The 12,241-nt window shown below is 35.7% G+C and overlaps 1 protein-coding gene across 1 annotated transcript in view; it reads left to right on the forward strand.

Moving 5' to 3' along the window:
* SLC5A12 (solute carrier family 5 member 12) overlaps positions 1 to 12,241 on the forward strand; it is a 29,424-nt gene that overhangs the window by 13,749 nt on the left and 3,434 nt on the right. Inside the window, exons 7-12 of the mRNA XM_026704487.2 lie at positions 44 to 173; positions 2,489 to 2,577; positions 6,636 to 6,748; positions 8,024 to 8,091; positions 9,336 to 9,422; positions 11,950 to 12,119. Of these exons, the coding sequence (XP_026560272.1) occupies positions 44 to 173; positions 2,489 to 2,577; positions 6,636 to 6,748; positions 8,024 to 8,091; positions 9,336 to 9,422; positions 11,950 to 12,119 (657 nt within the window). The remainder of the gene's footprint in view (positions 1 to 43; positions 174 to 2,488; positions 2,578 to 6,635; positions 6,749 to 8,023; positions 8,092 to 9,335; positions 9,423 to 11,949; positions 12,120 to 12,241) is intronic.

Raw genomic sequence — 12,241 nt, forward strand, 5'->3', positions numbered from 1 at the left:
CTTTATTGAATGATTTCTAACTCATCTTTTTTCTTCTCCTTAGTGCACTTTACCTTAATTTGGTGGGATTATGGGCCATTCTGGTATGTGCAGTTCTCTGTGGATTGGTGATGTATTCATTTTTTATGAGCTGTGATCCTTGGACTGCAGACTTCATTTCAGAACCGGATCAGGTAGATAAAATATTTAAAATTGTAAACAGAAAATTGTTCTATGATCTGAATTCTTTTCTAAATGCAGCTGTGCTGAACTCAGTGGTACAGGATTATTTGAGTGTTTCTTGCACTGTAACATTTTTTTAAATGATGTGCAAATGGAGGGAATCTACAAGGGGACATTTACAAACAATCTGAGTTCCATCTATAGCAATAAAAAAGTGCTTATCAGGAATGAGAGGAACAATGACAACAAAATAACTGGTGCATATATTTTTATAGGCTGCATAGTTATTTCTTGTAAGATGGGCAGTCATATAAATATGATTAATAAATAAGTAGAACCAGCAACAAAGCATGTTAATAGCTACTAAATAGCAATTGTTCTTAGATTTATATACTGACCCATGGTACTTTACATCACTTTCTGTGCAGTTTACAATGTCAGCATATTGCCCCAACAATCTGAGCCCTCATTTTACTGAACTTGGAAGGATGGAAGGCAAAGTCAATCTTAAGCCCCATTATGGTCAAACTCCAGGCTGTGGGCAGAGTCTAAAACCTCTGGTCTAACATCAGAAGAGCTTAAAAGAATATGAATTAGATTATTAGTCCATTTAGCTTAGTACAGTAGGACAACTGAATGTGCAATGTGCAATCATATTCTTAGTGGCTTGATACCCTACTAAGATGATCTTATTTCTTGCTGGACAGTGTTGATGGACAGTAATTACTATTTATATGTATTTAGTTGTTGGGGTGAAGGTATATATATATGTTTTCTGAGGTTTTCGTGGGTATTTGTATGTGGATCTTTGGTTATTCGGGTTTTCTCCCACGTAAAATTGGAAGTATCTTGGCAATGTTTCAACGAAATCTCATTCGTCATCTTCAGGCTTGTGTCTTCGGCTTTGTGCTTCTCAGAGTTCACGTGGGAAAATACCCGAACAAAGCTGAATACCATACACTATGTATATGTATATGTATATGTATATGTATATGTATATGTATATGTATATGTATATGTATATGTATATGTATATGTATATGTATAGCAAATCTATATGTGTGTTATGTATCTGTACACTTTTGAGAGCAGGCAACAGTATTTCATTTTCATGCCCATTAAAAAAAATGACAATAAAGGTTATCTTATCTTCTTTTTAAAAAGTTTTATTCAAGTATAATTTAAAAAAAAAAATCAAAAATTAGGGAGGGTATGATGACCCCCAAATCTTGGTTGCACCTCTTCTGGTTGATGTCCTAGCACAGTGATGACTAACCTTTTCCATGCTGTATGCTGAAAATGCATGCACCCCCAGCCTCCCTGCGCATGCACTCATGACCCCTTGTTCACACACCATATTCCTCTGTGCATGTGCATGTTACCCCCCCCCCACATACCCCCACCCTTTGCACATGTGCGCATGTGTCCCACACATGCATCTTCCCCCACGAATGCATGACAGATACCCGACAATCAGCTGGCTGCGGGGGGGCACGTGCGCATGCACAGTAGGGCTCTTCTGGGCAACCTCTCATGTGCCAGCAGAAATGGCTCTGCATGTCCCTTCCAGCAGGTATGCCATTGGTTTACCATCATGGTCCTAGCATTTTTGTTTCTGAATCTACTGCAAAGGATGGTGGGGGAAATAAAGAGAAGGAAGACCGTCTATGTATAGAGAATTTATCTATACCTGGTAGCAATTTTCTCAAAATGGGATCTCCATTGCCAGGAAGTGGTGAAGATTGAATTTTCAGCATTTAGGTATTCATCTCCCCACTTTTATATTCCCATCACTTTGATCTTGCATTGGATACCTAAGATAGAATTGGTGGTAGGAATCATCAGTTTATAGATTATATTTCTTCTTGATGAATCAGCCACTATACAGGCTGTCTAGTGTGTCCATCCACTCTTGAAGTCTAGACCCTACACTGACCATATTAGAAGAACAAAAGCCCTCTGCCTCTTAGCTTCATTTACTTCACTGGAGAATCAAGTGAAGTAAATCCAGAGATCTCAGTAAACTTTATTCACACCTTCAGGAGAGCCAACTTGGTGAGACCATGAGTTCTAGTCTTCCCTTAGGCACAAAGCCAGTTGGGTAACCTTAGGTTAGTCACTCTCAGTCCTAGGGAGGAAACAATGGCAACCATTTCAAAAAAAAACTGTCAAGAAGTTGGCAGAAATCAAGACAGATGTGTCTTCCTCTGTGCACATGATGATGCTCTTTGAGATTTGTGAAGTTCATGAGCTCAGTCTATATGTGCGTTAAGGTTGTATAGCAAAAGTATTCCTCATCTTCCTTCTCTCCTTTTTTCCCCCTCAGCTAATGCCATATTTTGTGATGATAATATTTTCATCAGTTCCTGGACTTCCAGGCCTATTTGTTGCGTGTGCATTCAGTGGAACACTAAGGTCTGTCCTATGCTGGATTTAATGGAGGTGTGTCAAACCAAGCTGAAGGGAATGAAGTTCTTGAAAAGGCTGCCTTGTGTCCCTCCTTTCCTCTTCCTAAAATGCTGTCCACTTTTTGTCTTTCTCACTGCAAAGCCTGCAGGGAACTTGACAAACAGATTATCTTTTCTTTCTAAATTTATTTTAAAAGCATGGTATCATCTATCTACCAATAGATTATGTGTGTGTGTGGTATGTACATTAGATCACTGGTTGCCAACAGGTAGGCTGCAGCCCACTGGTGGTCCGAGAGAAAATTTTGGTGGTCTGCAGAGAAATGTCACCTCCAGAGCACCCCCAAAGCAATTAATTCAGGCTACGCAGGAACACAAGGTTGTGCCGCCCACATGGCCTGCCACGCACTCACTCCTTACCTGGCTGCTAAGTTGCTATTTTTCCTTCCCCCCCCCCCGACCATCAGCTGTTCTGCTGTGCCAAGAGATTTAGATTAGCTAAAAAGCAGGAAATTGTTGCATTTCTTGCTTTCTAGTTAATCTTTAGGTCTTTGGCTCTGCAGAGCTAAACCTTCCTTAGGACTGAATCTTCTATTATTCAGTACAGGTAGCCGATTGCAGATAGATAGATCTCTAAGTAAATCTGTAATTTTATGAGCAGCTCAATCTTCCTGCCTGCTTTGCCTGATTTTGGGTAAAGTTGTTTTTTTTTTAAATAAAAAAATTCAATATTTACATACATAGTGTGTTGTGAGTTAATTTTGTGAGTTTGCTTGCAAGCAAATTTTATGAGACAGGCTCAGGTAGCCAATTGCAGAATCATAGATCAAGTTAATCTGTGATTCTGTGACCAACTTAATCTGCCTGCCTGCTTTGGCTGATTTTGGGTAAAAGTTGCTCTTTTTTAAATAAAAAAAAATCAATGTTTACATAAATATTAATAATATTTACATACAAGCCATGCCCAGCCAGTCACATGACCACCAAGCCACACCCACAAATTAGGCCACACCTACAGAACCAGTTAAGACATTTGAATCCCACCCGTCTCTCTCTCTCTCTCTCTCTCTCTCTTTCTCTCTGAGTGTGTGTGTGTATGTGTGTGTGTGTGTGTGAGAGAGAGAGAGAGAGAGTGAGTGAGTGAGAGAGAGAGAGAGAGAAATACAGAGAAAGAGACAGAGTAAGAGACAGAGAAAGCAAGAAAGAGAGAGGGAGGGAGGAAGGGAGGGAGGAAGAGAAAGAGAGAGGTTAAATCAGATTTTTTTTTTCTCTCTCTCTCCCACCAATGTCAGCAAGCCATATTAGAGGTCCCAGGATTTAAAATTATGAAATTGGTGCTCCCTGAGATCCAAAAAGTTCGTGACTCCTGCATTAGATAATGTATGACACATACATTAGATATGTTCCATACATTAAAGCATTAAGCATTAATTATTAAAACATTAATTATTCTTTAAGAAATCAGAAAATCAGAAGGCCAGGATGAGTACAGATTTGAAGCAAAGGCTGCTAATTCTTAGGAATAGGATAATGTGCTTTTTGTAATAAGAAAATGAGTTATTCCATGGATTCCTTTTTTCTTGGACGATGCTTCATTTGTAGGATTGGGAGGGAGGCAAAAAAAAGTAAGATTTTTGGAAAAGGCTGGAAGGAAAATTGAAATAGATAAAATGTAACAATATGTTGACTTTCCTAATGTTTCCATCTTTCCTTGAAGATAACTATTTAAATATCCTTCATAAAACTATTGAAAGCTTAATAAACTTTATTCAGGAGAGCCAGCTTGGTGAGACCCTGAGTTCTAGTCTTCTCTTAGGCACAAAGCCAGCTGGGTGACCTGGGCCAATCACTCTCAGCGCTAGGAAAGAAACAATGTTGCCAAGAAGTTGCCAGGAATCAAGATTGATTCAAAGGCACAAAACAAGCAAACAAGAACATTAACAAAGAAACAAATAACCCCCTTCACAACATGTTCATGTATGAAAGCTCTTTTCGACGCTGTAGCATTTATGTCACTGCATGATCATCTAATCAGTTATTGTATCAAGAGTTTAATCTTTCAAGTAATGGAAGCAGAACTTCTGTTTATAAAAAGGGATATCTGTGTCAATGTAAAATATTTCCATTTTTACTGCAACAGAAGTAATACATGCTAGCTCCTCCCTGAAGGAGGAAAGGAGAGCCATGGAAAAGCAATGTGAGATGCAGAAATAGTAAAAATATCCAGCAACAAGAATGCTGTATGCACAAAAATGGGCAGATACTTTAATTCCCCATAAAGGCTGACTGGCTGCAAAAGCTGATGGAGTCAGCAGAGATGGCTAAACCGACTGCTTTAATTAAAGAAAAGAATACAGCTAACTTTGTTTCTGCTTGAAAATTACTTCTGGACTTTGTGCTTGAGATGGAAAAAAAAAGTTGACTTTGGATTTTGCTGATTAGATAGGTTTGTTGTTACCTAATATATATTATTATGTAAAAGTAAAAGTTGAGGCTATATGTTATAACTTTATTTCTATTTCACTAAAAAGAGTTAGAAGTCAATTCTTTTAGTTTTTCCCCCCTTTACCTTACACTTTTTCCTCTTCTTCCTTTCCTCATTTACTTTCCCATTATTTTCATTTTTTTTCTTTGTATTTTATATTTTTATAAACTAATACAAAATTCATGAAAAATAAAAGAAAGTTAAAATATCATAAACCTTAGTTATGATGATACTAGTAAACCTTGCCTCAAAAATTAGATAAAGCTGCAACATAAGTATTCACATAGTTTAAGTATATTCATTTATTCATTCATTCATTCATTTATTTTGTTAAACATGCATTTGATAATATATATAAATATAAACATGATTATTACTACATGAAATAGATATGAGTAAAAGCAGGGGTGGGATTCAATTTTTTTAACAACCAGTTCTGTGGGCGTGACTTAGTTGGTGGGCATGGCCAACTCAATATCACTCACATCAAGAAACGCATCTCCTCACCTGGCCTCTCATGACTGTGGAGATGCTGCAACAGTCATAAGTGTGAAAAATAGTCATAAGTCACTTTTTTCAGTGCCATTGTAACTTTGGTCACTCCACACAAGCAAAGTACCAGCAAAGGAGGGAAAAAAGAACTTCAGAGAGGTTCCTGAGATAGGAAGTCTAGTTCTGCCAAGAATGTAATAAGGGTTAACAGAGAGGCAGTTTCTGTAAGCAACACCAGAATGTTTCCTTCCTGCCTTCCTTACAGGATTAGGCCAGTAATTTCTTCTAACAACCAGTTCTCCAAATGGCTTAGAATGTTAACAACCGGTTCTAGCGAATAGGTACGACACAGTAGAATCACACCCCTGAGTAAAAGGGAACATTAAGACAGGGATGGTAGGCATACTTTCACTGTATTAATCAATGATGCTTATTTAATTTTAATTTAGGGAGTTATATAAAGAAGTTAGGATTAAAGTAAACCATAGTGTTATATAATGTCTGAAGCCAATAAGTAATCTCTGTTCAGTAAATGCAGCTAGATAAATTCTTGCCCTCAAATAAAATTTATTTTTTCCCAGTTTCACAATTTCGAATCTGGCTCTATTGGGCAAAGTCTAAATTCACACAACAACATCCTAATCTAAGCTAAAATGGAATGGATGTTGTAGGAATCCCACTGTTTTAGTAGGTTATGAACCAAGCAACCACATGACCAATTTTTGTTTAGGCATAGCATGTTATAAGAACAAGCAATTATGCTTTAATCCAGGTTTAACATATTATGTAAAGACATCTTGTCTGTTAGAACATTCAACTAATAATTATTATTTGTGGAACAGAAGCTTTAGCTATTTTAGCATGAGGAGTGATGGTGGTAGTATTAGTAATATAGTTCAAACCTCTCTTTCTCTTATTTGATTGGCTTCATTTATTTCACCTTTCACTTTTTACTTCTTTTGCAGTACTATCCCGTAACAAGCTATTTGGTAGATGGATGGAAATAATTTAGTATTATTTGTCCCAGGGCCAGTCACATTTTAAGGACTAATTTGTAGTTCTGACATTGTACATGCTTACTTTTATAGCACTGTGGCTGCAAGTATAAATGCTCTGGCAACAGTAACATTTGAAGATTTTGTCAAGAACTGTTTTCCAAAACTTTCTGAGCGTGCAAGCACTTGGACCAGCAAAGGCTTATGTAGGTGGAAAATATTATCTTAATTTTTCTTAAGTTTAAATGAAACTGTTTCTTAATCTATTTTTCAAAATGAAAATGTCTTTAAAACTGATGTGTTTAAACTTTCCCCTTTTCAAAAGGCCTTGATATAATATCAGAAGGACTGTGTCTGGGCAATGACTTACATACAGTTTCTCTTATCAGTGTATGCAAAGAAGGATATGATTATTTAATAATGATTTGCTCTCTTTTGAGATATTTATCATCTCAAATTATCAGCAATAATTTTGGAGCAGTATATCCAGAGATGTTGGGTTCTTAATCAGCTGCATTTAAACTATAGTTTTATATAAAATCAAGGGAGGATTAATAGATTAAGTTAATTTAATGAGCTCCACCTTCTGAGCTGTAGGATCAAGAACACTGCATATTAACTAGCTTAAAGGACGTAGGGGCTTCCTTATAATCTGTACAGATTGATTCAGGCATGAATTTTTAATCTATTGACCATCCTTGAAAGAAAATGGACCTAAACAAAGATACAACCTAGCAGCTAAAAGCACAGCCATCAATATATATGAATAGCCAAGTAAGAGACTGGATTACCTTTCCTTTGATATTCTGTGATTTAGATATGTATGCTCAAAGAGATCATGGAAAGGTCATTCTGTGGCATCATAGTAGAATGAATGCTTGGCTTATTGACATTCTCAATCATGACCAATGAAAATGATTTTGGATGAAATATATGATAGATAACTATTATAACATTTTTCCTGCAAAGTAAGCCATTAAAAAGATGCTTTTGTTGGAAATTACATTGGCTTCTATCCATGAGTAATTGAAATTTGAGGTTCTTTCTTGTCCTCAAAACAGCAACATGAAAGGCAAAAAGATTGTTTTAAAGAAAGTGCGAAAATGAAGATGTCAGCACCATTTTGCATAACGCAGTTTGGAATAATAGATTGAAAATCTCTTGGGAATTTCTGTTGAAGGAGCAAATGTGAAAATGTTTTCAACTGATTTTACCATCTCCCTTTAACTAGTCATTTTCTATTAAAATTTTATGTTAAAGCTTTGGACAATTATGAAAGTTAAAGGAGAAGGGAAGAATGGGCAAATATTCTATCCCAAACTTTTTGCTTTCTGGAAAGTCCCGTATGGAGTAAATCTCCGGGAATGTCCTTTTGATAGGAGGAAATTTTGAAATCCACCCACTGCTGTCATTAGTTGTCAACAATCTGATGAAAATATATTTGAATATATATATAATGAAAACTGCTTCCTTTTCTCCAGGCATAGTATTTGGAGGACTGTGTACTACAATGGCTGTTGCTGCATCACTCATGGGTGGTGTTGTGCAGGTAACTACATGACTAAGTATTTGATATGACCTTGAATTTGTATCATCTTCCCTGAATAGCAATAGCACTTAGACTTATATACTGCTTCACTATGCTTTACAGCCCTTTCTAAGCAGTTTACAGAGTCAGCATATTGCCCCCAACAATCTGGGTCCTCATTTTACCAACCTCGGAAGGTTGGAAGGCTGAGTCAACCTTGAACTGGTGAGATCCGAACTTCCAAACTGCTGGCAGTCAGTGATCAGCAGAAGCAGCCTGCAGTACTGCATTCTAACCACTGCACCTCTTGGGCTCTTGGAATAAAGAAAGTTTCAACTTCCATAGTGAGAAAGTGTGACAGATGGATTTAAAAGTCTAGAGAGTTCTGCTCAGATTAAATTCATAGACTGCTTATCTGCCATTAAACCCATTCATATTCATATATCATCAGTTACTTTCCCTACACATTATAATCAGGAAGAGTAATCATAGAACCTATTTAATTGGAACAACTTTTCTTTTTGATTAAACTTGCTATCTCTTATATCCTTGAGTATAAATATGGCATTTACAAATATAGGCAATGTATATATGCAGGATTAAATTGTATTTCATTTGCATTCATGAATCCTAAATCATGAAAATATGGAGGTTTCTCCTGCTTTACCATGCATGCCATGTCACAGATACCACTGACATCTCCTGGATGGACCTAAGAAACCAGAAATTATGGTTCTGATAATTTTCCATATTTATGCATACATTTGAGTGTCTTCACAAGCAAGTTCTTAGAGCTGGTATTTAAATAAATAAAGAACTGTTAGTTGCCTCTTCATATGAGTTTAATAAATAAATAAAAGATTGCTTAAGATGGATTTGAATAAGCAATACAGGTTGGAAAATATATGTCTTGTTGAAGATAGATATACATCTCTTTTTTTATTATAGATGCGGTAGTTTGAGTTAGATAGCATTATAGAAGTGAATTTTCTAAAGGATTTCTTCTGCTCCTACAACTTTTCATCAGGAATTTTCTTGGTGAAATTGTGCTAACTTAGCCAAATTCTGTGTGCAAGTGACTAATTTTTAATTCATAGAAGACTTTGTAAACTTTATATTTAAAATATATACCCCTGTACTATAAAAGAGCCATGTGCTGTGAAAAAAACTCTGTAAAACAATTAAACAGTATGTTATAGAAATGAGATATATGCAGTGTATACATATATAGTATATATTTGATAACTGTGATATTTTCAAACTAGGCTTCACTTAGTATCCATGGAATGTGTGGAGGACCTATGCTGGGATTATTTACACTGGGAATTATTTTTCCTTGTACCAACTGGAAAGTAAGTAACAAGAATAGCATTAACTTTGCACATACTGTATATTCTATTACTTTTGCTGATTCTTTTTTTTTTTGTAAATTTTATTTGAGTTTTCACAAAAAGAAAAAAAATACAAATAAAACATCTTTTTTGAAAGTAGCGTAATCCCGGGTTACATTTCTTCGTACAGACACAAATTCAAATTCATGCTCATTTTTATATTCTATTCCAGATCTTATTACTATTTTATATTTTCTGCATAGCTTCTCCGCTCATTTAATTTTCTCAATTTTATTTTAATTATCTCAGCTCAATTAAAATCATTATATTTGTATTTTTTGTCTGTCCTGTTTCAATTATCTATTATCTTTTTTCATTAAACAAAATTTCTCCTTTAGTTACTGATTGGAGTATGACGCCTTTATATCTTTTAAGTTTATCTATTTAACTCTTATTTAGGCTTCAATATATACCCTAAAGTTATAACATTCAATATAATACATAACTTCCATTCGGATTCTGCTTGGTACAATCTTAAAATACACACTATATTCTTAAAAAAAGAAAAAAATTATAAATGTATGTAATTAAAACAACACATTCCATTCCAATTCAATTCTATCATTAATATTAATATTCATTAAAGTCTTAACTTCTTTAACATTACTTTTCAATTAAATATCCTACTTCTATGGGAACAGTTATAAGCTTTCCATAATTAATTCCCCCCCTCTTCACTTATATTTTATAAAACATTAACTAATTAAAATGTTCCCGTTCCTTCCTAATTCAATTTTCTCATTTATTTTATTTCACTTATTTTATTCACAAACATTTCACTAAATTACACTAACTATTTTATCCCTCATTTTAATCATACTTTGTTTCCAATTTTCTAAAGTTATTTCTATTACTAATATAACAATACAATCTTATGTACCTTTACAGAATCCCCTTTTCAGTTAGATTTCCACCCATTATCTCTAAATAGGTCCTGTTTCTCTATATCTTGCTCCGGTCCTTTGTAACTTTTCCTTTCCTTCTTCCCTCTCTTCTTCTCTCTTCCCTTTTTACCCCCTTGTCTCTCTACCTCTATTTCTCTCTTCTGTATTCCCCTTTTCTGTTGCTTTCCAGTATTATACTTATTTTTTGAATTATTTTTCTTTTCTTTGGTTGTTTTTTTAAATCTTAAATTCTCCATTCTCTTTCCCCCCCTTTCCTTTTTCTTCCCCACATAAAATTACTTGTTCATTAAAGATGGCTTCTTCTTTGTCCCAGTCTTCTTGTTTTGCAGATGTTTCTTGTTGTTTCTCATAGTTCCAAATCTCCATTTCTAAGAATTGAAAAACGAAGCCAAAAGAACCCTTCCCTTCTTGTGCATCTTCTTTGTACTTTTTAAGTTCCATTTTCAATTCACCCAGAAGTGGTGCCATTGTATAAATTTTTAAACAACCACCTGATTAATTTTAGTCATTCAAATGTAATAACCAAGAATCCAAAGATCACCAAATAATCCAAATACATGCAAGCTGTTTCTTTTTGCTCTTTTTTTTCACTTTCTCTTCTTGGGGTTACTGTTTAGTTACAAAGTTTCAGTTAAAATGTATCTTTTAGAAGTCTTGTTGAAGTTTTACTGTAGATTCTTTTTAATTCCAGGCAGTCTCCTCCCTCTTCCAGATCCTGCCCTTATTTTTTTTCTCTCCCTTCCTGCTTATGAAAAAAAATTTTTTAGTGTCCAGAAATCTTTAATATCCCTTTGGCATTTTATTTTATTTTCAGCTTAATTGCCTATTGATGTCAAAGCGGATTTTTCCGATTTCTTATTTAAGTCTCTTAGTTGTCAGTATAGGGAAGGAGAGAGAAGAAGAAAAAAAGCCAGACCTTTCCCTTTTCACTTTCCTTCGCTGCTTTCGACTCTTCTTTGGGAGCGATATTATTTTTTTGTAAGTTTAAATTCCAGGGTACCTTAGTTGTTGCTTTCACAATTTAACTCAATCAGCCAAAACTTTCACTTCTTATCTTCCTCCTGCACATTATTTTCCGGTCGAGTTCTTCTTTGTGGTGGCCATTTCTGACCACCGCTGCAACCGCCTTCGGGAAAGGGAGTAATGGCCAGCTGAGGAGGAGAGATGCAGCTCTCAACCCTGCTGGCGGTCTCCCCCCTCTTCACCACCTCTACGGGGTGGCTTAGCCCCGAAACCAGCCGTCTTGGGGCGCTCCAGAGGCGAGCCCAGACCGAAACCGCGCACGATCATGGATTTCTGTCTGTTGCTGAAGAGACTTCAAACCGGAACACTTTTGCTGATTTTTATTATTGATATTAAACATAAGAAATGATCCATCCTTCATGACACTTCATTGTTAGCTGGGGTGTGATATGGGAAATCTTCTCATAGCTCCATAAACTCTGAGTCTCTTACAGATATAAGGAGATACTGCACCCGATGTCCTTCAGAAGTTACAAATATTTTTCCTAGCTTAGAAGATTTACAGGTAGTTAAAGTTTGACAACTCCAATAATACTGTTTCATGATTGCTTTTATTTAAGGGTGCTTTTGGTGGTCTCGCTACTGGAATCACTTTGGCATTTTGGGTTGGCATTGGAGCTTTTGTGTATCCTGCTCCACCATCAAAAACTCTGCCACTCTACCTTTCAACAGCTGGATGCAATAGTACTGATATGGTTGTACCAATAGTTCCAACTTTACCTCCTGAAAGGTACCACATTCTTATCTAATCATCTATATATTTTATGACAGTGGTTCATAATTGCTTTCCACAGTAATTATAACCCACGAAAACAATTAATCATTCTATCTATCTATCTATCTATCTATCTA

This window comes from Pseudonaja textilis, chromosome 1 (assembly GCF_049901715.1).
Source record: "Pseudonaja textilis isolate UNSWEBS1 chromosome 1, rPseTex1.2, whole genome shotgun sequence".
Lineage (NCBI taxonomy): Eukaryota > Metazoa > Chordata > Lepidosauria > Squamata > Elapidae > Pseudonaja > Pseudonaja textilis.